This window comes from Somniosus microcephalus, chromosome 19, assembly GCF_052327205.1.
Source record: "Somniosus microcephalus isolate GS21.2 chromosome 19, FLI_Smic_1.0, whole genome shotgun sequence".
Classification (NCBI taxonomy): Eukaryota; Metazoa; Chordata; class Chondrichthyes; order Squaliformes; family Somniosidae; genus Somniosus; species Somniosus microcephalus.
The window spans coordinates 69211980-69237213 of record NC_141005.1 but is presented as its reverse complement, the minus strand read 5'-3'; the positions used below and the strand labels follow the sequence as shown (position 1 = coordinate 69237213).

At 45.8% G+C, this 25234-nt stretch overlaps 1 protein-coding gene across 5 annotated transcripts in view; it reads left to right on the top strand.

The window, feature by feature from the left end:
* The window catches only part of rab36 (RAB36, member RAS oncogene family), a 153794-nt gene that overhangs the window by 103837 nt on the left and 24723 nt on the right, over positions 1 to 25234 (top strand). For 4 of the 5 annotated variants that reach the window (XM_085962004.1, XM_085962007.1, XM_085962002.1 and 1 more), the window contains exons 5-9: positions 89 to 190; positions 2539 to 2603; positions 2701 to 2752; positions 4002 to 4083; positions 24652 to 24742. In XM_085962004.1, the coding sequence (XP_085818130.1) occupies positions 89 to 190; positions 2539 to 2603; positions 2701 to 2752; positions 4002 to 4083; positions 24652 to 24742 (392 nt within the window). The remainder of the gene's footprint in view (positions 1 to 88; positions 191 to 2538; positions 2604 to 2700; positions 2753 to 4001; positions 4084 to 24651; positions 24743 to 25234) is intronic. The other variant, XM_085962006.1, reaches the window with a different exon arrangement.

The following is a 25234-nucleotide window of genomic DNA, read 5'->3' as shown; positions in this document are numbered from 1 at the left end:
AGAAGTATGTCCTTGAAACTGCTGTCTTTTAGTCAGGCCTTTTTATTTTATTGAAGTAATGTTTATTGTGATCTCTTTTAACCATCAGATTCTGTAAAGATTTGTTTGACCGAGACTACAAGGCTACGATAGGGGTTGATTTTGAAATCGAGCGGTTTGAAATTGCTGGAATTCCATACAACCTTCAAATGTGAGTATTTACTAAAACCTACATCACCAGAACTTTAAAAAGTTGCCTGTTTAGTTTAGGAACTCCGTACTTTCGACTGGCAAATTATTTTCACGTGTATGTATTCTTTGAAGTGTGAGATGCTTCTGCTGCTTTTTCCCTCAGTGAAGAATCCCCATTCAGATGTAGCGCCAAGCCTGACACAGTGGCCTAGAAATTGGGCTGCGTAGCGCCTGTTTTTCAGGCACTATGTAGCCTACTAAGGCCCTAAAATGGCGGGCAGGAACCACGCGCACACACTACTGGACGGAAGAGCCATCCTTTACCTGCGCCTGAAGCAGGCATTTAGGCGTTTTGCCTATGCAAATAAGGGGTCTAACCCCTGCTTGAGGTCCCTGCTCCCAACATTGCTTTGCCCTGAGGCAGCCAGCGCCATCATGGGCTGCACTCAGGGGAAACCAGCCCCATGGAGCGCCCCTCGCCCCCATCCCTGAGCTGATGCCCGGACCCACTTACCTGCGGGCTGCTGCGAGGGTAGCAGCGCCCCCATTTTTCTTCACACCTCCTCCAGTCTTAGCCAGCGGGCTGTTGCACCGTGCCAGCTGTATGGCACTAAGTTCCGAGCCCCAATATTTCGGGAGCCTCGGACCGCACCGATCTGGCGCAGGGTACTCGCCCTATAGAGGGCACTCCTGAATTTGTATTTCTGGGCCAGTGAAGGGCTTACTTGTGACAGCGCATCTCCAATGCCGATGAACACCTCGTGCAGCAGTGTAACCTTACTACTGCCCTCACTACTACAACTCTTGTCAAGGTTAGGATCCCAAATTAATACCAATTGGCAGCATGCTTGAAGGCTGCTATCTTCACGCACACTGGGCTCTGGGTTGAAGGCACCTAAAATCAATTTCACTCAGGGCTATTCTTCAACAAAATGGAATCTTTTAACGCAGTTTAAATCTTTATTAACTCCACGCCAAGACTTTTTAGGTTATAGAGTGATTTATGGGTCGACACATTTCTCGGGTTCTACTCCATACTTTGCAGCAGTTAAAATGATTGAAAATGGACTTGTAGTTTGAAAGCTGAAGAAGAATTTCAGTGACATTAGAGCAGAGACTTTAGATAGTCCAGTGATTGATAACACATCTGGCGATTGCTTTGAAATCCAACTCAGACTGAGAGAGATGGCTCTGGCTCTCTCTCACTTCCCCCCCCCCCACCCCCCCGCCCCTCTCTATCTGTGGAAGCGTCTTCCTTGAAATGAGTTGGGGGGGGTAGTCTCAACCCATTATCTAGTCAGAATGACCCTACAGCAGAAAACGGTCCACTATTTGACGACTAATAAACTCTAAATTAAGAATCTCACTCCAAGAGACCATAAGGACGAATGGTGTTGGACATGTAATAAATTCAAACTGGTACATCGTGTGGGATGCTGCTTTGAGTTTGGAACCGAGGCAATGTTGGTGCAAAGTGAAGGGAGCTTTACTCAGTGGCTCAGTGGGTAGCATTCTCGTCCCTGAGTCAGAAGGTTTTGGGTTCAGAGTCCCACTCCAGAGACTGGAGCACCTAATCCATCTTGATATTCCAGTGCAGTGCTGAGGGAGTGCAGCACTGTCGGAGGTGCCGTCTTTCGGATGAGGCATTAAACTGAGGCTCTCAAGTAGACGTAAATGATTCCATGGCACTAGTTTGAGGAAGAGCAGGAGAGCTCTTGTGATGTCCTGGCCAATATTTATCCCTGAACCAATACCTACAAGCAGATTACCTGGTCATTATCACATTGCTGTTTGTGGGAGCTTGCTGCGCACAAATTGGCTGCCGTGTTTCCCACATTACAACAGTGATGACACTTCAAAAGTACTTAGTTGGCTGTAAAGTGCTGAGGTTGTGAAAGGCACTCTTTCAATGCTAGTCTTTCTTTCTGTAGCTCTCTCATACTGTACCTGCCCTGTGCCATGTGCCATTGGTTTCCTGAAATGGGAGATTAAAAAAAGAGCTCCACCCATCAGCACTAGAATTCTTCACTTTTATAAGCAAAAAACTTCACCCCGCCCCAAAAAAACTTGGAAATCAGAGCTCTTTACCCCTTCCTGAACTGGTTGGAAACTCTGATTTCATTGTCGGAAGGAGAGTAGTTTCAAGCACGTTTGTTATCCCGCACGTCCTCACTGTGTAGAGTCAGGTACCCTGAGTAATAGGCCAATCTTCAATGTCTGCGGTCGTGGCATTCGGGCTTTTCAACCCTTTAGTGCAACAAACACCAGAATAAAATGGAACCTTTTCAGAGAAATTTAAATCTAAACATCAATTTGCAGTAGGTCTCTTGAAAGGAGTGATCTAATAGACATTTCTATTGATTTTAGCTGGGACACAGCAGGGCAGGAGAAGTTCAAGTGCATTGCCTCGGCGTATTACCGAGGTGCTGAAGGTAAGCCTGGATTAGCAGTAGGCAAAACAAAGTGAACATTGTAGGTGATTGATTTTAATGTTATTGCTTCAATAATGTTTTAAATTTGTGCTTCCAGTCATTATAATAGCCTTTGACCTGGCTGACATACAGACCCTGGAGCACACAAAGTAAGTCTTGGCTTTTCAACAGTGTGTGAATGTATTGAGTCCTATTTTCCATTCTCCAATTCTTTACTTCAGTGTTCGATACGTTTACTGCAGTTACTATAAATCCAATTGGTCTGTGTTTGTTTTTATTGCTGACTAGTAACAAGTAATATGTCAGGTGAGGTGTTAAAGCCCATTACCATAGCGACAGTAGACCGCACGACCCATAACTAGTCAATGTCGAGTGCCGAGAGGGGGCGAAGTGACCCGGTCAGCCCCAAGAAAGTGCCACCGGCTTCGGGCGGATGAGCCCCTGGAGGAGGGTCAGTGGGACCCTCGATGGCGGATGAGCTAATCCTTGAATTAGTCGATGGCGTCCACAACCAGCAGCTGTGACGCAGCCACAGGACAGAACAGGTCAATGAAAGGGACTGCTTCAAACACAACACCAGCGTTTGAGTCCATGCCTTAAGATGGAGGACCGTCACAGGAGCTCCGACAAGAGGCGAACGATGATGATGATAAATTAAAAGTAACTCAAGTAACATGTGTTGACCTGATGCTGATTTGATTACCCTCCCTCAGTGGGGTTGCTTTGTCTGGCAGGATAGCTTCCACCCAATAGATTTTCAGGGGTGGGGGGACGAGAGAGAGGAAGGAGGGGAAGCCATAGTTGAATTACTGTTGAGGCTGAAATGCAACTTAAGAGCTGGGTTTTCCACATGGAAATCTAAAGATCATTGTGTCAAACTAAGTAGAAAATTACAGTAAGCTCAACCACCTAACTTGCAAATCCACATTAACCCATATTTTTGGCCAAGCTTTTGACCTCTCCTAACTCTCTCACTGTGGTTTTGTGTCTGCTTTTTTTTGTTTTTTCCTTGGGACATTTTTCTACTTTAAAGGTACTGTAAACAAAAGAATCCAGAAGTGCATCTGGTTGCCTTGTGAACCATTTAAATGTCAACTTCAATGGCTTTCAATCAGTCTCTTACCCTTCCTACCTTTAACGGGAAAAAGTTTTGCCTGACTTTTTGCTCCTAACCTCATTAGTTTCAATTTGTGTTCACGATAGAGTGAACAACTTCATTAATCCCCCTCATAGTCTTAAGAATGTCAACTAGATCACCTCAAAGTCTCTCATTTTGCAATGAGAACAAGTGCAAATTCCTTAACCTTTCCCGATAACTTAAATTCCTGATAGCTACAATCATTTTGGTTGCTCCCTTTGATACCTTCTCAAGGACAATAATATTCTTTCTTCTGGCAGGCAGTGGCTACAGGATGCACTGAAGGAAAATGAACAGGGTTTAAGTTCCATATTTCTTGTGGGCTCTAAGAAAGATTTGTTGGTGAGTAATCATTAATTCCATGGTAACATATAGGGGTGACCTGATGTCTGATGAACCTGCCATTCTGTCCTTAATAAATCTGTTGAAAATGTGTTTATGATGCCTTGCGTCTACACTGCAGGAATTAATTCTGTGATCACAGATAGGCCATATGTTCAATGTATAGAAGCACTGGAGAGGGTGCAGTGAAGATTTACAAGGATGATACCAGAAATGCGAGGGTGTACCTATCAGGAAAGGATGAACAGGCTGGGTCTCTTTTCTCTTGAAAAAAGGTTGAGGGGTGACCTAATTGAGGTCTTTAAAATTATGAAAAATTTTGATAGAGTGGATACAGTTTCCACTTGTGGGGCAGAGCATAACTAGAGGCCATCAATATAAGATAGTCACCAAGAAATCCAATAGGGAATTCAGAAGATACTTCTTTACCCAGAGAGTGGTGAGAATGTGGAATTCGCTACCACAGAGAGTGGTTGAAGCGAATAGTATAGATGCATTTAAGGGGAAGCTAAACAAGCATATGAGGGAGAAGGGAATAGAGGGTTACGCTGATAGATTTAAATGAGGAAAGACGGGAGGAAGCTTATGTGGAGCATGAACGCCATCATGGACTGGTTGGGCCGAACAGGCTGTTTCTGTGCCGTATATCCGATGTAATGTATCAGACTGACTGACTGCTCGATGTGGCAATTAAAATAATATGGGAAAAAAGTGCTTCCTGATGTCACAAGCTGCAATACTTCATGTATGCCTGTTTCCACATTGATTGTTTTATTTGTATTGTGCATTAGTGTGGTCACTGAAACAACCTTGGTCCCTGTGAATCACTTTCTTATAAAATAATGGGCTAACAGCGCTCAGCATTATTTATGCACAAATCGGACAGCAACTGCTGGAGAGCACACATGCACAATTAAACATGTTGTCCGAGATGCGATGTTCCTCCAGAGTTTCCCGAAAACAGCATCTCGCCATCTGACTCACCATTCAAATACACTGAATGGCGTGAAATTCCTGTACTGATGTCGTGGCTATGCATTAAACGCGCCACAGAAAGTTAGGGCTTGTCCGTTCCAGTGTAAGTACACTTTTAACAGCGTGGTAAGTCTTAATTACTGCCAAACAACCGCTCTGGTACTGAAAATTTAACTTTTACAAATGTGGAGTCTCATTCCTTCAGATTTTAATTATTGTAGGAGATTCAAAAAATATATTTTTTTCTTTTTGTCTTGTAATCCATTCTTTCCCTCTCTTTTTATTTCACATTCTGTACCTGGTTTGACATTGAATTCACTATTCTAACTTCCTGGTTCAGACTCTGTGCGGCTCATTAACGATTCTTCAATCTGATTGGCTAAGAAGATACACAGTTGCTTGCCCTGTTCACACAGGTTCCAGATGCCCTGTAGAGGGCGCTGTGCTGTTTGGATGTCCCGCTGACAGTACTTTGCCGTGCAGAAGCCCATAGAAAGTCTACGGGCAAGTGCAAATCATTCGCTGCTCACAACAAACTCCGACCCAATGCAATGAACACAATTGGTCTTTCACAGAGGGCAGTTGTGATGAAATAACTGTGTTCTGATATTTGTACTTGCACTTGTAATGTCTGGAATGTTCCACTAGGGGGAACCACTAATGCTCCTCCCTGGCCCCGCCCCTCTTCTGGTATGTTCTACCAAGGGCTCGGCCGATGATGGACTCTGTTAACTCTGCCATGATTCTTATTTAATACAAGGCTTCAGTCTTAAGCTTTAACTTCGGATTCGGGCAGTTATTTGGCACATCACTTTTATTAAATAACTACTTTTGGAAGATGGATCGATTTTTGAAACCAGTGCATCTGGATATCGATCCCCATTCGGCAGATGCGTCGAAGAAATTTACGCATTGGCTCCGATGTTTTGAACACTTCATCGCATCATCGACCGATCCGACGGTTAACAAGTTGGGTCTTCTAACCAACTTGGTAAGTCATCAAACTTACTCTATAATTGAAGATATTACTACATATGAAGAGGCCCTCGCAGCTCTTAAAGCCCAGTACCTTAAGTCGGTTAACGAAGTATACGCCAGGTATCTCCTGTCTACTCGCAGCCAATTACTCGAGGAATCTCTGGACGATTTCCTGCAGGACCTTAAGGCTTTGGCTAAGGGTTGCAACTACAAGACTGTCTCTGCCATAGTGTATCAGGAAGAAGCCATCCGCGATTCTTTCATATCTGGCCTCCGATCTAATTATATTAGACAGAGACTCCTCGAGAACGACTCGTTAGTTTTAAAAACGGTTGTCGCTGCTGCTCGATCGTTAGATGTAGCCCAGAAGAATTCAGAAGTGTATGCATCAGCCCATGCATCTCTCTCAGCCTCGTGTGTTCCGAGTATGGAGGCATCCATAACACCAATGGAGCCCCCACTTAATCCTATTGTTGCGGCTGTGCCCCATGGGTCTAAGTGTTATTTTTGTGGCCAATCTAAACACCCCAGGCAAAGTTGCCCAGCCAGAGAGGCTACCTGTTTTAAATGTAAGAAACGGGGACATTTTAGTAAAGTGTGTAAGGGTAATCCTGTACCCGATGTCTTCTCTGCTGCCGCCTATCGTTTTACTCTAGCCTCGGCTGCAGTTGAGCAGACCATACTGTGTTCCTTGTCAAAATCTATGATGGACATTAAGATTAATGGTCGTCCTACTGGGTGTTTGATAGACTGTGGCAGTACTGAAAGTTTTATACACCCCAACCTTGTTAACTCCTGTTCATTGAAGGTGTATCCTACTCGAAGTGAAATTGTGATGGCGTCCAAATCCCTTACTTTGGAGGTAACTGGATATTGTAAAGTCACATTGACCGTCAAGGATACGGAGTATAAGGATTTTAAACTCCTCATATTACCTCAGTTGTGTGTGAACTTAATATTAGGCTTGGACTTCCAGTGTCAGCATGAGAGCGTTACCCTTAAGTATGGTGGATCCCAGCCTCCGCTCACAGTCTGCGGCCTTTCTACTTTAAACGTAAGCCCGCCTTCTTTGTTTGCGAACCTTGCTCCTAATTGTAGACCTATAGTGACTAAGAGTCGACGGTATAGTTCAGAAGATAAAACATTTATAAAAGAGGAAGTGGAAAGGCTTCAACGGGAGGGAATCATCGAACACAGTGGTAGCCCGTGGCGTGCCCAGGTGGTGGTGGTTAAAACTAATGAGAAGAAAAGACTTGTGGTCGATTATAGCCAGACTATAAACTTGTATACCCAATTAGACGCCTATCCTTTGCCTCGTATTTCTGAGATGGTGAACCAGATAGCTCAGTACCGCGTGTTCTCCACCATTGATTTAAAGTCTGCCTACCATCAACTCCCCATCAAAATAGAAGACCGACCTTATACGGCCTTCGAAGCTAATGGGCGCCTGTTCCAATTCCTTTGGGTGCCCTTTGGAGTGACGAATGGGGTATCCGTCTTCCAATGGGAGATGGATCGTATGGTGGATGAATACACGTTGGAAGCAACATTCCTGTACCTGGACAATGTTACCATCTGTGGGCGTGACCAACGGGAGCATGATCAAAATCTCGCGAAGTTCCTAGAGACTGCAAAGAGGTTAAACCTGACCTACAACAAAAACCAGTGTACCTTCAATACTACACGTTTGTGTATTCTTGGTTGCGTTGTGGAGAATGGGGTAATCGGGCCAGGCCCTGAAAGATTACGCCCACTTAAGGAATTACCTTTACCTCACACTGTAAAAGCCTTAAGAAGGTGTCTGGGATTCTTCTCATACTATGCCCAGTGGGTGGCTAGCTACTCAGATAAAGTCCGACCTCTTATTAAGTCGACGTCTTTTCCGCTATCGGCGGAAGCTCAGGAGGCTTTCCTTAATATCAAACGGGACATTGAGAAGGCAGTGGTATGTGCCGTGGATGAGAAGATCCCATTTCAAGTGGAAAGTGATGCATCTGATTTTGCGTTGGCAGCAACTCTTAACCAAGCTGGTAGACCAGTAGCTTTCTTCTCTCGTACATTGCAAGGACCAGAAGTTCGACATTCTTCAGTGGAAAAGGAGACACGGGCAATTATTGAAGCAGTCAGGTATTGGAGACATTATCTCGCTGGCCAACGTTTTACGCTCATTACTGACCAGCGATCTGTGGCCTTTATGTTCAACACTAAGCAGAGAGGCAAGATCAAAAATGATAAGATTTTAAGATGGCGAATAGAACTGTCAACATATGACTATGATATTCAGTACAGGCCTGGAGTATTTAATGAGCCATCGGATGCTTTGTCACGAGGAGTATGTGCTAGTCTAGGTACAGATAAGCTTCAAAGTCTCCATGACGCACTCTGCCACCCTGGGGTTACCAGAATGAACCACTTCATTAAGTCCCACAATCTACCCTACTCTATTGAGGAGGTCCGGACAATGACCAGAACCTGTCATATTTGTGCTGAATGCAAACCCCGCTTCTATAAGCCGTCCGAGCCAGCTCATCTTATTAAAGCAACTCGACCATTTGAGCGTTTGAGTCTCGATTTTAAAGGTCCCCTTCCATCGAGCGACCGTAATGTCTATTTTCTTAATATTATAGATGAGTACTCTCGGTTCCCTTTTGTTATCCCCTGTCCGGATGTGACTAGTGCTGTTGTAATTAAATGCCTCTGCCAACTGTTTTCCTTGTTCGGCATGCCTAACTATATACATAGTGATAGGGGTTCTTCCTTTATGAGCGAAGAATTACGACAGTTTTTGCTATCGAAGGGGATTGCAACGAGTAGAACTACCAGCTATAACCCTCGTGGTAATGGGCAGGTCGAGAAAGAAAATGCGACAGTGTGGAAGGCTATCGTACTGTCTCTGAAGTCACGAGGCCTGCCGACGTCTCGCTGGCAGGATGTCCTGCCAGACGTTCTGCATTCCATAAGGTCTCTTTTGTGTACAGCGACAAATGCCACCCCTCATGAAAAGATGTTTAGTTTTCCAAGAAAAGCTACTAATGGAGTATCGTTACCCACATGGTTGACGACCATGGGCCCTGTGTTGTTGCGCAGACATGTGAGAGGCCACAAGACTGATCCACTGGTGGAGGAAGTACAACTCCTCCATGCTAATCCCCAGTATGCGTATATTCAATATTCGGATGGGCGAGAGGATACGGTCTCTATTAAAGATCTTGCACCTGCTGGAGCTCGAAAAGAGTTCGACTCTGAGAGTAGAGTTTTCAATCGTGGTATTGGACCTTCAGAGACACAAACCCTCAGTGTGGAAAATACTGATGATTCTGGGAATTCGAATGAACCGGAGTTAGTACTCCGGGAGGAGCCTCAGCAAGAGTTACGTCGTTCCCAGAGGATTATCAGACCACCTGACAGACTGAATCTATAGCAGGGGGTGAATGTGATGAAATAACTGTGTTCTGATATTTGTACTTGTACTTGTAATGTCTGGAATGTTCCACTAGGGGGAACCACTAATGCTCCTCCTTGGCCCCGCCCCTCTTGTATGTTCTACCAAGGGCTCGGTCGATGATGGACTCTGTTAACTCTGCCATGATTCTTATTTAATAAAAGGCTTCAGTCTTAAGCTTTAACTTTGGATTAGGGCAGTTATTTGGCACATCAGTGGAGGCCAATTCATTAAATATATTCAAGAAGGAGTTGGATATATTTCTTAAGGCTAAAGGGATCAATGGATATGGAGAGAAGGCAGGAACAGGGTACTAAACTTGGATGATCAGCCATGATCGCATTGAATGGCGGAGCAGGCTCGAGGGGCCGAATGGCCTACTCCTGCTCCTATCTTCTATGTTTCTATGTTTCATGGGACTACACATTTTATATGTTTTTGTCTGAAAAATATCTCTTCTTAATTTACAGAATCTTTTTAGGTCAATTTTTTTTTTATTGCTGGTGTATTTAATGCAACAAGGCTAAATATAATGAACTATCTTTGGGCCTGTGAGACCCATCTCTGGTTAACCTAAATTCCTGCAGTGCTGATAAAATTTATCATAACGACATTCCCAGTGCTATTTTATTATTAATTAATTAACTCCCTCTTAAACATCATGGGTGTGACTTCAACAACAAAAGAACTTTTGCAAAGTTTAATTTCATGAGTTGTTTCATAAAGTTTGTGGTGTTGGGGTCATGACTCTACATCAAGCAAAATTCACACTGCACTGAGCTACCAGGAAGAATTCCTGGGTGATGGGCTAATGTCAGCTGTGGTTCAGTGGATAGCACTCTCTCGGTGGGAGGGGTTGGAGTGAGCCAGGTGTTACTGGTTGCCTGATTGCAGCTGGGAGTTTTGTAAAAAGTTGGTGGTGGGTTTTGGGGTTTTCTTTTCAGGTTTTAGGGCCTTTTTTGGCCGACAATAACAGCCAGATGGCTGCTGAGGGGTCCGGAGTGCCGGGCCCCTCAGAGGGCAATGTTCCTGAGAGGAATTTAATTAGGGGAGAAGCTGTGGTGGGAAAGGAAAAAAAAAGGCCCAAAGATTTGGGCCGGGACCTCAGGAGGTTTGGTAAAGAAAACACAGTGGTGGTGCAGTGTGAAGATAAGAAGATTCGAGCTTGGGATATTATCCAGGCGGTTCATGAGGACTGTGGCGAGGGAAGCTGCTTTGCCTGCCGACCTAAGCCAAATGTGGGATTCGAGGTGACGGTCAGTGGCCGTGAGGAGGTGGAAAGACTGTTACTCAGTCTGAAAGTTGGTGAGAAATTCTTGGAGGTGACTCTGCTATATTCAGAGGAGGTGGTGGTTTCATTTTTAAACTTGCCAGTTTACATTGAGGACGAAGTGCTAAGCAAGAAGTTGGAGTCATGGGACATAAAAATCTGTTCTGCAATAAAGAGGAGGTATTATCCGGGAACACGGGTAGCAGACGGAACCTGGTATGTAAAGGTGCAGTTCCCTGAGGGGGTGAGGTCATTGCTGTACAGTATGAAGTTCAAGACACTGGAAGGAGTGCAGTACTTTCGTGTGCTGCATGATAACCAAGTAAAGGTGTGCTATTATTGTCTTGGACATAACCATCTCGTAAGAAACTGTCCAGACCTGTATTGTTACAATTGCGGTGAGTCGGGACACATTGCTCGGAGCTGCAAGGCGGAGAGCTGTGGGGTGTGTCGTAAAGGCCCCACCCGCTGTGAGTGTGTGGCAGAAGGGAGCGATATGAGTGATGAGGAGATGGGAGAAGGAGCAGGAGATGAGTGTGGAACGGCCAGAGGAGCGGTGCAGTCGGAGGACACAGCCGGTAAAATGAAGGAAAAAGGAGCACAGGAAGAGGCAGAGGATGGCGGAGCGGAGAACGGGATGGAGATGGCGGAAAACACGCCGAGTGCTGTGGAGGGGAACAAAGACAGCAGCGGGCAGCGAGGGTCGAGTGCAGACTCGAGCCTTAGTGCAGTTCGGCTCCCCCTGGGGAGTCTGGTGTCTGTGGGGGGAGAGGAGGCGGGAGTGGGCTGTGTGGTGGATGTGGGTGCTCCGGGGAGAGGTGGGGAGTCGGATGTCTTGGTGAGCGGGAGGGGGCAGGACGGGGAGAGGGTGCAAGAGGCAGGAGCCTTAAAGGGACAGCAGGATGGGATTGGCGAGATAGAGACGTCAGAAGGGAACAATTTAGGTGCGCCATTGTCCCATGAGTGAGGGAACAAGGTGCAAGGGTCAGAGGTGGAGATGTGGTCGAAGTGAGCGGCACAGTGGGAGAAACTACGATAGCAGGAAGACTCTCTATGGGAGATGAAGTATCTGACGGGGAGCAGGATTATGTATCTGACGGGGAGCTGGCACAGGGGGTTGCAGAAGAGCTTGAGTGTGAGGAATTAGAGGGGGACAAAGACATGGAAGTCGGGGGTGGGGTGGCATCATGTGGAAAGGGAAAGGTTAGTGAGGGGCAGAAGGAGGGAGAAAGGGCAGCTCCTGGGCCCAAACTTAATGCAAGGAAGAGGCTGAAACAGCAGGGAGGGGTCAAACAGGCGGTGAAAAAGAGCCAGAGGCTGCAGGAAAAAGCAACAGCTGCCCGAAAAGTTGAGAAGGAGCATGAGAGGAGGGAAGAGCCAGAGATTAAATGATGGGGAGATTATCGGGCATACTTCCTGTAATGTATATACCTTTAAGGGGGGAACTATCTTTTACAGCTCATGTATACTGCAGTACCGGCAGTGACCACACCTGTATATAGCCCTGAGTAGTAATCTGTACAGATCAGTTCCAGTGTGAGCCCCGTTGAGTAAACACCTGTTGTACCGTTCTCCTGCAGTCTGTGTCTTATTATACACAGACACAACATTGGCGACAAGGCAAGTTCGAACCTACCTGCAACTCTGCAACACCTCCCGGGGATTCGTTCCTGGAGATCAGTGGCTTGAAGGTCAAGGCCAGAGACTCGGGCGTCGACCACGGGCAACCGCCCAGTCATCCAGCAGAGACTCGAGAATTGCGGGGAAGGCTGTCGAGAGCCAGGCTTGGCTTTCCAGTCGAGGTGGTCCAGCGAAACGGGCTGGCAACAGGTAGTGCGCAGACCCTTCCCGGACAGCGGTGGGCTAGAGCCCGACCGAGCGGCACAGCAAAGGGCCGAGCAGCGTCGACGGGGGAGAGAGAGAGAGGGCAGAGCGCACAGGGCGCAGCCGGTGTTCAGGGGCTGAGCAGCGTCGAAGAGAGGGAGAGAGAGACGCGCAGAAACCCGCGAGGCGCCGCCATTGCCACGAGGACCGCCGAGAGCGGCGTTGGCAGCAGCGCAGGAGAAGCGCGCGAAACCTACAGGGCGCCGCCATTGCCACGAGAACTGCCGGGAGCGGCGTTGGCAGCAGTGGGGGAGGACGGGAAGCGCGGGAGACGCCATTTTAAGCCATTGGGAGACGCCATTTTAAACCACACCCAAAATGCCGAAGAGTGGCAGTATCACCACATTTGACAATGGAGTTGAAGATTGGACTACATATGTCGAACGAATAGAGGTATACTGCAAGGCAAATGAGGTGTCAGATGACAAGAAAGCGTCGGTATTGTTAAATTTAATGGGTGCAAAGACGTATGGTTTATTACGAAATCTAGTAACCCCAACGAAGCCAATGGAAAAGAGTTTTGAAGACATAGTAACGATACTACAGGAACATTTAAACCCACACCGCTGCTGATAGCAGAAAGATTCAACTTTCACAAACGGAACCAGTATAAGGATGAAAGCAATGCTGAATATTTAACAGAACTGCGCAAACTATCGAAACACTGCCAGTTTGGAGCGGGACTGACAGATACCTTAAGGGACAAGTTTGTGTGTGGGCTTCAAAGTGAAGGAACCCAGAAACGGCTTTTATCTGAAAAGGACCTTACGCTGGAAAAGGCTTTCAGCATTGCGGTATCATATGAAGCAGCAGCACGGGGCGCTGCAGAGATACAACAGAGACCGCAAGAATATGGCACAAACGAAATGTCATATGGAACAGAGAAGTGCTATCGCTGCGGCAGAACAACACACGACCAGAATGATTGCTGGTTCAAAGACAAAGTGTGCAGACAGTGTGGAAAAGTAGGACACATAGCACGAGTCTGCAGGTCGGGAAAGAAAACCAGCAATAAGAAACCTACCAAAGAAAAGTACAAGAAGGTACATAAGATGACGGAGAATAGTTCAGACGAACAAAAGAGTGATAACGACTCCGAAAGCAGGGACCTGAGTTGTCTGAAACTACATAATGTGATCACAACGGAGGATCACCGAACCATTTGGGTCACTCTCAAGTTAGCAGGAGTCCAGGTAAAGATGGAATTGGACACAGGATCAGCCCTAACAGTCATAAACCGACGGGACTACGAGCGGCTATTCTCACACATACCCTTGAGAGACACACAAATTATTTTGAAGACGTACACGGGGCAAAAAGTCTACCCCAAAGGAAAAATAAGGGTGACCATTATATATAACGGTAAGGAAACACCAAAACTAGACCTGTATGTATTACAAGATGGAGGACCACCATTACTGGGACGTGAATGGATCCGGAAAATACAACTGGATTGGCATTCCATACAGGCACTGACTGTGGCTGACAAAAAGGATGACGACGTCACACCTGGGCGACTGTCAAAGATCCTAACTGATGCAAAAGAAGTGTTCCAGCAAGGACTCGGAACACTAAAAGGCATGACAGCGACGATTAAAATTGAAGAAAACGCAAGCCCAACATTTTTTAAGGCCAGACCGGTACCTTATGCGATCCGCCCAGCCGTCGAAGCAGAGCTGGAGAGTCTGGAATGTTCAGGTGTACTGTCCAAGGTAGACTGGAGCGAGTGGGCTACACCCATCGTCCCTGTGATGAAAAAGTCGTTGAGCAGCACGCCTGGGGAACCAAGGAAGGTTCGCATCTGTGGGGACTTTAAGGTAACAGTGAACCCGGTCCTTCACACCGTACAATATCCACTTCCGTGGATTGAAGATATTTTCGCCTCGCTATCTGGAGGGAAACGCTTCACTAAGATTGATCTGGCCCAGGCGTATCTGCAAATGGAGGTAGAAGAAGCATCAAAAAAATACATCACAATCAACACCCATAAAGGTCTCTACCAATACAACCGGCTGGTATTCAGGGTAGCATCAGCTCCGGCTATTTGGCAGAGGGCAATGGAACAAGTCCTGCAAGGGATCCCAGGGACCCAGTGTTATTTGGACGACATCCTGGTCATGGGCGGAAATGACAGTGATCACCTTGCCAACCTGGAGCAGGTGCTCACTAGATTGCAGGAATATGGGCTCCGAGCTAACCGCCCCAAATGCGAATTTTTGAGAAAACAGATCTCGTATTGTGGCCACGTTATCGATAAAGAGGGGTTACATAAGTCCCCAGAGAAAATTGAGGCAGTAGTCAAGGCTCCAGCACCGGAAAATGTGTCACAACTGAGGTCGTTCCTCGGGCTGGTAAACTACTACCATAAGTTCTTGCCAAATTTGTCTACAATACTACACCCACTGAACACCCTACTGCAAACTGGGGTGCCATGGAAGTGGAGTGATGAATGTAGATGAGCTTTCCAGAAGAGCAAAACACTAATCACATCGAAAGAGGTATTGGCCCATTACAACCCAGCATTACCAATTCGGTTGGCATGTGATGCGTCACCCTACGGCATTGGAGCAGTGTTGTCACACAAATTCTCGGACGGCTCAGAGAGGCCAATAGCCTTTGCGTCACAATCACTAACCTCAGCCGAGCGTAACTACGCCCAGATTGACAGGGAGGCCCTCAGCCTAGTGTGGGGACTGAAAAAGTTCAATCACTATCTGCACGGGCAGAAATTCACCTTGCTGACGGATCACCAGCCTCTTGTCTCCATTTTTAATCCGAAGAAGGGCGTTCCGATGATGACTGTGCAACGACTACAAAGATGGTCACTTTTTCTAGGGGCGCACCACTATGAGTTTGAATATAAGGGCATGAAACAGCATGGCAATGCTGATGGGCTATCACGCCTGCCACTGCCTACTGCGGAGGAAGCACCAGCAGTGGATCCTGTCGAAATATTCCATTTGACTATAGTTGAATACCAACCGGTAACTAACGCTTGTATCGAAAAGGAAACCCGAAATGACCCGACACTGTCTCGGGTATATGATTTGACGGTGAAGGGATGGCCAGCACATGGCGACTCACTGTTGCCAGCATTCTCGACAAGGAGAGAACAGCTGTCAGTGTGCCGGGGGACCTTGATGTGTGGATCCCGAGTGGTAATTCCACCCAAGTTAAGGGATAGAGTGCTCAATGAGCTTCATGAGGGTCATCTGGGAGGGGTAAAAATGAAAAGCCTAGCCAGGGCTTATGTGTGGTGGCTGGGAATCGATAAACAAATCGAGGACCTGACCAAGAGTTGCTCAGGATGCCAGAAAGTCCAAAATGCACCACCACAGGCCCCTCTACACCCATGGGAGTGGCCCTCATCTCCATGGCAACGGGTGCATATTGATTTTGCTGGTCCATTCATGGACTCAATGTTTTTAATAGCCGTGGATGCGTACTCGATGGCCTGAGGTCATCAAAATGTCCTCCACCACCATGGAGAAAACTATTGCAGTCCTACGGACCATATTTGCCAGGAATGGCTTGCCAGAACAGATTTGCTCCGACAACGGACCACAGTTGTGTCCGAAGAGTTCTGGAGGTTCTTGAAAATGAAGGGGTAAGGCATTACACATCCGCCCCGTATCATCCAGCCACAAATGGATTGGCTGAGAGGTTCGTACAAACCTTTAAGAAGGCAATAAAGGCTATGTACAATGACAACATTCCGCTGCAGCATAAGGTGGACAATTTCCTATTCGCCTACCGGAATGCAACACATGCAGTCACCAACCAGGCCCCGGCCATGATGTTCTTTAACCGAAGGTTAAGATCTCGCCTGGATTTGCTCAGACCAAACGTACGAAGAGATGTTGAGAGTAAGCAATTCCAGCACATCCATGAGAAGCCAGCAAGGAGCTTCAATGTAGGGCAACCAGTCTTGGCCCGCGACTACCGAACAGAAAAATGGCAGCCAGGAACGATATGCACACGGCAGGGCCCACTAATGTACACAGTGGACGTTGGGGAGAACATTGTGAGACGCCATGCTGACCAGATCCTAGAGTCACAGGAACAAGTCAACCCCATGCCTCGCCCATACGTACCTGGTGATGAACCCGACGTACAGGTCGCATCTACCCCAGAAACAGTAGCATCGGAAGCTGATGAACCAACCGACGACGGGGCCAGAATCGCCTCCGCACCAAGAGCAAGACACTCGGGAAAGGCACTATCCAGAAAGGATCAGGAAGCCTCCCCAAAGACTGAATATATAAATAGACTATTTTCAGCTAATGTTAAAAGTGTTAATTGTAATTAGTTTGATATTTAATTGTTAAATGAGTGTTATGGTACAGTTAATCTAAAAGGGGAGGAAATTTTATGTATATACCTTTAAGGGGGGAACTATCTTTTACAGCTCATGTATACTGCAGTACCGGCAATGACCACACCTGTATAAAACCCTGAGTAGTAATCTGTACAGATCAGTTCCAGTGTGAGCCCCGTTGAGTAAACACCTGTTGTACCGTTCTCCTGCAGTCTGTGTCTTATTATACACAGACACAACAGTTCCCTTCTTTGGAGCTATGATTACATTGGTCTCGATTAATGTGAACGGATTGAGGGGTGAGAAGAAATTGCAGCAGTTGTTGCAGGGTTTTAAAGGTTCGGACTTGTTGTGTCTGCAAGAAACCTTTTGGGATGAGGATACTCTAGAAAGAGTTCAGAAGGTTTGGAAGGGAGAGGTGTTTGCAAGTTATGCAAACAATAACCGTAGAGGGGTGGCTGTTTTGGTGAGTCCGTCCATAAAAGAGAATGTTGCCTTGGTGGACAAGGACACTGAGGGGAGATTTTTACGGCTAAGGGTAAAAATGGAGGGATTTAATTGCGATCTCTTTAATATCTATGCACCGAACGACCATTGCAAGCGTCGCGAGTTTTTTCGGGGGTTATTCACTGAAGCGGCAGAGGTGGAAAATCCTTGTATAGTGGGGGATTTTAATGTATTTTTATCTCGGATGGACATTTCAGCCCAGATGACCTTTAAGGAAGATAACTCCAGAGGGATGATTGTAAAAATGATGGCAAATTTAAATTTGAGAGACTTATGGAGGGACCGGAACCCCATAAAAAGGGAGTTCTCCAGAGCAGGTTGGGTGGGTGATGTTTTAAAACAGAGCCGAATAGATTTTGTGTTAATGCGGGAAGGGTTAAGTTCGGAGGTGATGGAGATTTATTATAAAAAAGTATTTTTTAGTGATCACTCGGCTTTGGTTCTTAGAATTAGGAACAGCAGAGTTAAGATCGGTTCAGGGGTATGGATTTTAAACAATCAATACCTAAAAGAAATTGCTTATAAAGAAGGGATTATAAATATAATAAAGAATGCTCGGAAGGAACCTTTGTTCTTGAAAGAAAGAAGAGTTTGGTGGGACAATTTCAAATATGAGGTAAAAGTTTTTTCGATACGTTATGGGAAAAAGAGGGCGGCAGCTAACCGGCATCGAGAAGAGAATATAAACAAAAGGTTTACAGCTGTCTGTAAAGCAGTTGACGGAGGGGATAAGGGAGCTGAGACTAAGTTCCGGGTGCTAAAGGAAGAGTGGGAATTATTGCAAGCTGAAAAATGCAAGGGGGCCATTCTCCGTGCAAAGGCTAGAGATGCATTGGAGGGCGAAAGATGCACTCGATATTTTCTAGAGCAGGAGAAGCTGCGACAGAGATTATCGTTAATTGAAGAGTTGAAGGTTGGGGAGAAGATCACAAAAGTGGGGAGATTTTAGAGGCGGTTAGCAGCTTTTATCAAGAGTTATATACAAAAGAAGACATTTCCAATTTGGCGATGGAGAAGGTTACTGCTTTTATTGAAGAGGGTTTAAAGGAGGATGAGAGAAGCATGTGTGACAAAGAAGTAGGATTAGCGGAAATAAAAGTAGCAATAAGTGGAATGAAGTGGGGGGAAAGCCCAGGGTCCGATGGACTAAGTGCAGAATTTTATAAAGAATTTTTCGAGATTTTAAGTCCATTGCTCTTAGAAGTTTTTAAGGAAATTAAAATTGAGGGAAGCCTGGCCCCATCTATGAGGAGAGGAATCATAAGCTTAGCTTATATAAAAATATAAAGGGGATAGACGGGATCTGAAGAATTGGAGGCCCATCACATTATTAAATGTGGATTATAAGATCTTGGCGAGGGTTATGGCAAATCGTTTGAAGGAGGTGTTACCAGAGATAGTTTGGCCCTCTCAGTCCTATGGAGTCATAGGCCGGGACATCGCAGACTCTGTGGTCTCAATCCGAGATGCGATAGAGCTCATGGAAGAGAGTGGGAGGGAGGCTTATGTATTAAAGATAGATGAAGAGGGTCTCTTATGAGTTTTTATTGAAGGTTTTGGAAGCATTTGGTTTCAAGGAAAATTTCATTCAGTGGATAAGGATTTTTTATTCAAACATATTTAGCTGCGTTAAATGTAATGGTTTTTTATCCAAGTATTTTCCGATACAGAGATCAGTGAGACAGGGTTTTCCCCTGTCCCCATTGTTGTACACATTGGTAGCAGAATCATTAGGTTACATGATGCGAAAGAAACAAGGTGTAGTTGGGATTGTGGTCCCCAGTTCTGGGCTAGTGTCGGTGATACACCAATATGCAGATGATACAACCTTAACATTGAGAAATGGGGAGTCAGTGAGGAAAGCTATGGAGGTAGTGGAGGAATATTGCAGAGCTTCAGGAGCCAGAGTGAATTATAGTAAGTCCCAATGCCTGGTTGCAAGGAGGGGTAGGGGGGAATGGTTGGGGGAATGTCCCTTTAAGGTGGTGGAGGTTTTGGAAGTTCTGGGGGTGCATATGGGGTGCAAGAAAGACAGGGATGAAGTGGATCGATTAAATTGGGAACCGAAGGTTATGAGAATTAAGAAGATTTTGGGAAGATGGGAGAGAAGGTGGTTGAAAGTGCAAGGAAGAGCGACAGTGGTGTCTGCTCTCCTGCTATCTAAGCTATGGTACTTATTGATGGTGGAGGATATTCCTGAGTGGGCGGAAAAGTCCATCCGAGAGGCTTGTGTGAGGTTTTTATGGGAAGGGAAACCAGCCTTGGTGGCTTACAATACCATCATTGGACGGAGAAATCAGGGAGGACTCAATTTTCCAGATATTGATTTGAAGAAGAAATCCTTTAGAATCAAATGGGTGAAGAGATTTCCTCAGAAGTCAAATACAAGTTTTTGGAAGAGTTGTTTTGAGCATTTTAAAAAACGAAATGGGATAGGAGGGCAGGGGATATTGTATATGGAATGCAATAATATGTTTTTGAAATCGATTAAACTTCTCCCTAGGTTTTATAAGGGGGTTGTAGAGACTTGGGCCCAATTTTTAAAGAGTGTGCAGTTTATGCCTGATACGCTTATCAATTAATCCATAAAAGGCGATGAATTATGATAGTAATGAAAAGGTTTTTATTAACTAAAGAACAGAGCATGCCTCTCGAGGATGACTGGTTCCAAGAAGGAAGTGGGTTGCCGAGCAGCCACCTTTATACCAGGTCATGTAGGCGGAGCCATGGGTGGAGCCAGCTGAGGCATGCATTGGTACACAGTGTGTGGCAAGAGGTAACAATGTGTAATAACGATAACAGTAGTGAACAACAGTGAACAACAATGAAAACGATAACAGTGGTTTACCACAATGCCCAAGGGGGCTGAGGAATTTTTAGAACAGCCCTTATTTTTGAACAGGTGGGTCAACATCGAAGGAGAGGTTTTATTTAATCAAGCTTTTATAAAAGCTGGGATTATATCTGTGAAAGATGTATTATACAAGGTAATTCCAGGTTGGTTGCCGGAAGCGATAGTGAGGGACATGGGGCTAGAAATTCAGTTGGTTGCGCCAGCCGTTAGCGCCTTAGGAGGAGTAGATGTCGAGCGCTAGGCGGCTAGCGCCCGGGTGCTGCACGATCTGCGCCTCGCCCCAACTTCAGTAGAGATTTAGCGCCGGTGCAAAGTCTTTGCGCGCGCAGATCATGACGTCATTTCCTCGTGCAACGCCCTTTGTGCGCCCCAATCCGGAACTTGAGTTGCGCCGGCCCATTGTGCGCCTGGCGCCCCTAGCGACTGTTGAGTGGAACGGTGCTCAGCCGATGCAGGGGGGGCGCACATTAAAGGGCACTCCTCCTGCAGTAGAAACGGCAGCCGTGCTGCAACACTCCTTCTTTGTGGGAGGAGGAGGAGGAGGAGGAGGAGGAGGACGACGACGAAATCAGCCCTCGTCGCACCTGCCCTGCGCCCGACATCCGGGGTGTCGCCCCGGCCCGCCGGCTTAGCGCCTAATGATAGTCATTCATCGCCTGTTTCAGCGCAGCAGCAACCTCTTAGTGCGATGCGACTGAATATCGGCGAAGGGGACTCGACTGTGCGCCGGGCGCATACTTTAGCTGCCGCCCGACTTTACCGCCCCAAAAGTGGCTATACTGAATTTCTAGGCCATGGTGTGGGAGGAGGATCAGGAGGTAGAAGGAAAAGCAATAGGAATCATGTATGAGAAGATTGTGAGGGCAGTGCCACAGGATTGGATGGGAGACATAAATGCGGAAATCTCCAAAGGAAGTAAAATGCGTCCTGCTTTTCTAAGCTTTGTACTGGAGAAAGGGGGAGAGTTGGTCCAATTTGACAACTGTAATACTCGAGATTTCTATGAGGTATTCAGAGAATGGAGATTCAAGACACCTGCTGGTCAGGAGTTTTGGCAGAGTATATACCCACAGCTGGACTTCAACAGGATTTGGAAGGGAGTGTGGGCGAATTTTAAATGCCCAGAATTGATTGAACTGGATTTCAAATTGGCTCATAACCGGATTTTTACCATGACGGTCTTGTGCAAGATTGGACGAGTGGAGGCGGCAACTTGCCCAATGTGTGGGACACGGGATGAGACTCTGTCCCATTTACTGGTGTTATGTCCACAGTTAAATGATTTAAAGTACTATGTTCGACAGTTGTGTGAAGTTTTTTTGTTGGGTGGGGACCGAACAGCGAGAATGGGAATCCCGTGGGACTCAATTTTGAGATGGGGATTGCAGGAGAGTCTGCCAGAGTCCAGCGGAGCAGCAATTAATTTAATGTTCAGTTTGGCTAGATTCGTGATTGTGCAAAGAAGGAATGCTCTGCTTTTTAAGGGGAGGAGAATCAATCTAAAAGAGTATTTTAAATATAAGCTAAAAGATCATTATAAGGCTCTGGATGTTTTATTCAGAAAGGAATTTAAGGACAGTATTTTACAACCAATTTTTAAAGTACAATCGATTAATATATGTTACAGGTGACAAATTAAACTTCAGGTTTTGATGTTAAAATGTGGTGGCGGAATGGCTGTGCAGAGCGGTGGAATTGATTTGTATCATACAATGTAATGATCACGATGTTGCAAATGTTCTTAATGTTCAATAAAGTATAATTTTTTTTTTAAAGTGGGTAGTACTCTTGCCCCCTGAGTCAGAAGTTTGTTGGTTCAAGTCCTACTCCAGGCACTTAAGCACAAAAATCTAGGCTGTCACTCCAGTGCAGTACTGAGGGAGTGCTGCACTGTCTGAGGTGCCGTCTTTTGGATGAGACGTTAAACTGAATCCCTGTCTGTCCTCTCAGATGGACGTAAAAGATCCCATGACACTATTTTGAACAAGAGCAGCGGAGTTATCCTCTGTGTCCTGGCCAATATTTATCCCTCAATCAACATCACAAAAACAGATTATCTGGTCATTATCATGTTGCTGTTTGTGGGAGTTTGCTGTGCCCAAATTCAAATCAGCCACGATCTCATTGAATGGCGGAACAGGCTTGAGGGGCTCAATGGCCTACTCCTGCTCCTATGTTCCTATTGGCTGCCGCATTTCCTACATTACAACAGTGACTACACTTCAAAAGTACTTAATTGGCTGCAAAGCGCTTTGGGACGTCCTGAGGTCATGAGAAGTGCAACATAAATGCAAGATTTTCTTTTCTAATGAGGAAAACTGTTAAATAAATCATGATTTTATTCACTTAGCCATTCTTTTTTTTTAAATTCGTTTATGGGATGTGGGTGTCGTTGGCAAGGCCAGCATTTATTGCCCATTCCTAATTGCCCTTGAGAAGGTGGTGGTGAGCCGCCTTCTTGAACCGCTGCAGTCCATGTGGTAAAGGTACTCCCACAGTGCTGTTAGGCAGGGAGTTCCAGGATTTTCACCCAGCGACGATGAAGGATCGGCAATATACTTCTAAGTCAGGATGGTGTGTGACTTGGAGGGGAACTTGGAGGTGGTGGTGTTCGCATGCGCCTGCTGCCCTTGTCCTTCTAGGTGGAAGAGGTCGCGGGTTTGAGAGGTGCTGCCAAAGAAACCTTGGCGAGTTGCTGCAGTGCATCTTGTAGATGGTACACACGGCAGCCACGGTACGCCGGTGGTAGAGGGAGTGAATATTTAAGGTGGTTCTGTTATCTATTTTAACAGTTGTATTAAGTTTGACAAGAAGCTAACAATGGAATGCAAATTGAATTGCAATTGGAAATGGTCACAGTTGTTATGGATGATTGAAAGTGTATTTATGTCATTTACTTCATTACAATACACGCATCATAGTGCAGCACAACAAGGCTGTGATACACCAAACTGTGTAGCAATTTCACTCTGGGAATCTGGGAAACTTTCGGTCCATTCAGCCGACACTTTCACTTATCAACAAGAGAAAGACCCTTCTTTTCTTCTTTGGAGGTGATGCTTCCATTATTCAGAGCCAGTTTTTGCCACCGTTTGTTACCAAAGGGTTTGTGTGCTGCTAAAACATGGGAACATGGGTAAATGAAAAGCATCACAGAGCTTGAGCATTAGCAGCTGATGAGGCAGCTTTCACTCCTAAACAGAAGCGCTTGTCACGTTGATTGCCAAAAGTGCTTGAGCCCTACCACCCGATGAGGTGTAACAGACAAAAAGAAAGCTGCAACGAGTGTAGAAATTCAGCACTCTGACTTTCCGCATCGGTCCCAGCCTTTTGACACGGCCGTTGGTTCTTCTCCCAGGGTTTCCTCTGATGGAATTTGAATTGCTCCTTTGGCGGTTGACTGTGTGAAGACTCAAAAGAAATTGTGCTCCTTTTTATATTTCCTAATCATGTAAAATTCTCCTTCCTTCCAATGGCAGTTCTCGGTGTTTCTCGATTCAGTAAGGAATGCTGAAGAGGCTGAAGTGGGACTTGCTTCTCACTCCCGATAATAAGCAACATTTTACATCAAGTATTTTAGTCAAGTTTTTCACATGATGACAGACACTTTTTATAAAACATAAAACTGCAAAGAGTTTGTGCACCTTTCCCAGCAATCCGGGGAGCTGGAAGAATTTTTTTTCCGTGTTATGAGAACGTGGATTGCTTTATCATAAGTGACTATTGAGCCAGAGATGGCAACATAATTTAAAAGGCATGTTTTTGAAAAGTAAGAACATGAAAGGGTACAGGGAAGGGGCAGGCACATGGGAGAGCACCAGATTGCTCCAAGTGAAGAACAAGCACTAGCACTGACCAGGCGGGCCAAATAACCACCTTCATTCCTGTCAGTAAGTTTATAGATTAAGCCAAAGAGATTAGTGTATAAAATTATGAGGGGCCTAGATAGAGTGGATAGGAAAGACCTATTTCCCTTAGCAGAGAGATCAATAACCAGGGGCATAGATTTAAAGTAATTAGTAGAAGGTTTAGAGGGGAGTTGAGGAGAAATTTTTTCACCCAGAGGGTGGTGGGGGTCTGAAACTCACTGCCTGAAAGGATGGTAGGGGCAGAGACCCTCATCACATTTAAAAAGTGCTTGGATATGCGTTTGAAGTGCTGTAACCTACAAGGCTACGGACCAAGTGCTGGAAAGTGGGATTAGGCTGGAAAGCCCTTTTTCAGCCAGCACAGGCACGATGGGCTGAATGGCCTCCTTCTGTGCTGTAAATTTCTATGATTCTGTGTTTGTTCCTGTTCACTAATACCATACCGTGTTTTTACATGTGTCTATCTGCCAGTCACAGGCTGAATGTGAGAGAACAGAAGCTGATGCCATTAAAATAGCTACCCAGATGCAAGCAGAGTATTGGTCTGTGTCGTCAAAAACAGGTGAGTGTTGGGAAAGGATTAGCTGCTGTACCTGTGCACTGAAAACTGCATACACACACACCATGCATTTATGTAGCGCCTTTAAAGTAGCAAAATGTCCCAAGGTGCTTACCAAGAGTGTTTTTAATAAAAAATATTTTTGACACAGAGCCACAGAAGGACAGATGACAAAAAGCTTGGTCAAAAAGGTAGGTTTTAAGGAGCATAAAGGAGGAGAGAGAGGGACAGAGTCAGAGAGGCTTAAGGAGGGAATTCCAGAGCTTAGAGCCTAGGCAACTGAAGGCACGGCCGCCAATTGTGGAGCAATTAAAATCAGGGATGCGCAAGAGGCCAGCATTGGAGGAGTGCAGAGGTCTCAAAGGCTTGTTATGCACACACACGAGGGGATGTGTTAGGAGTGAAATTTACAGTCAAATAGCAAAGGCTGTTTGCAAATCCGTTTACACACAGAGGGTGTAACTTTCCAAGGCATACGATCCCCCACTGCCAGGA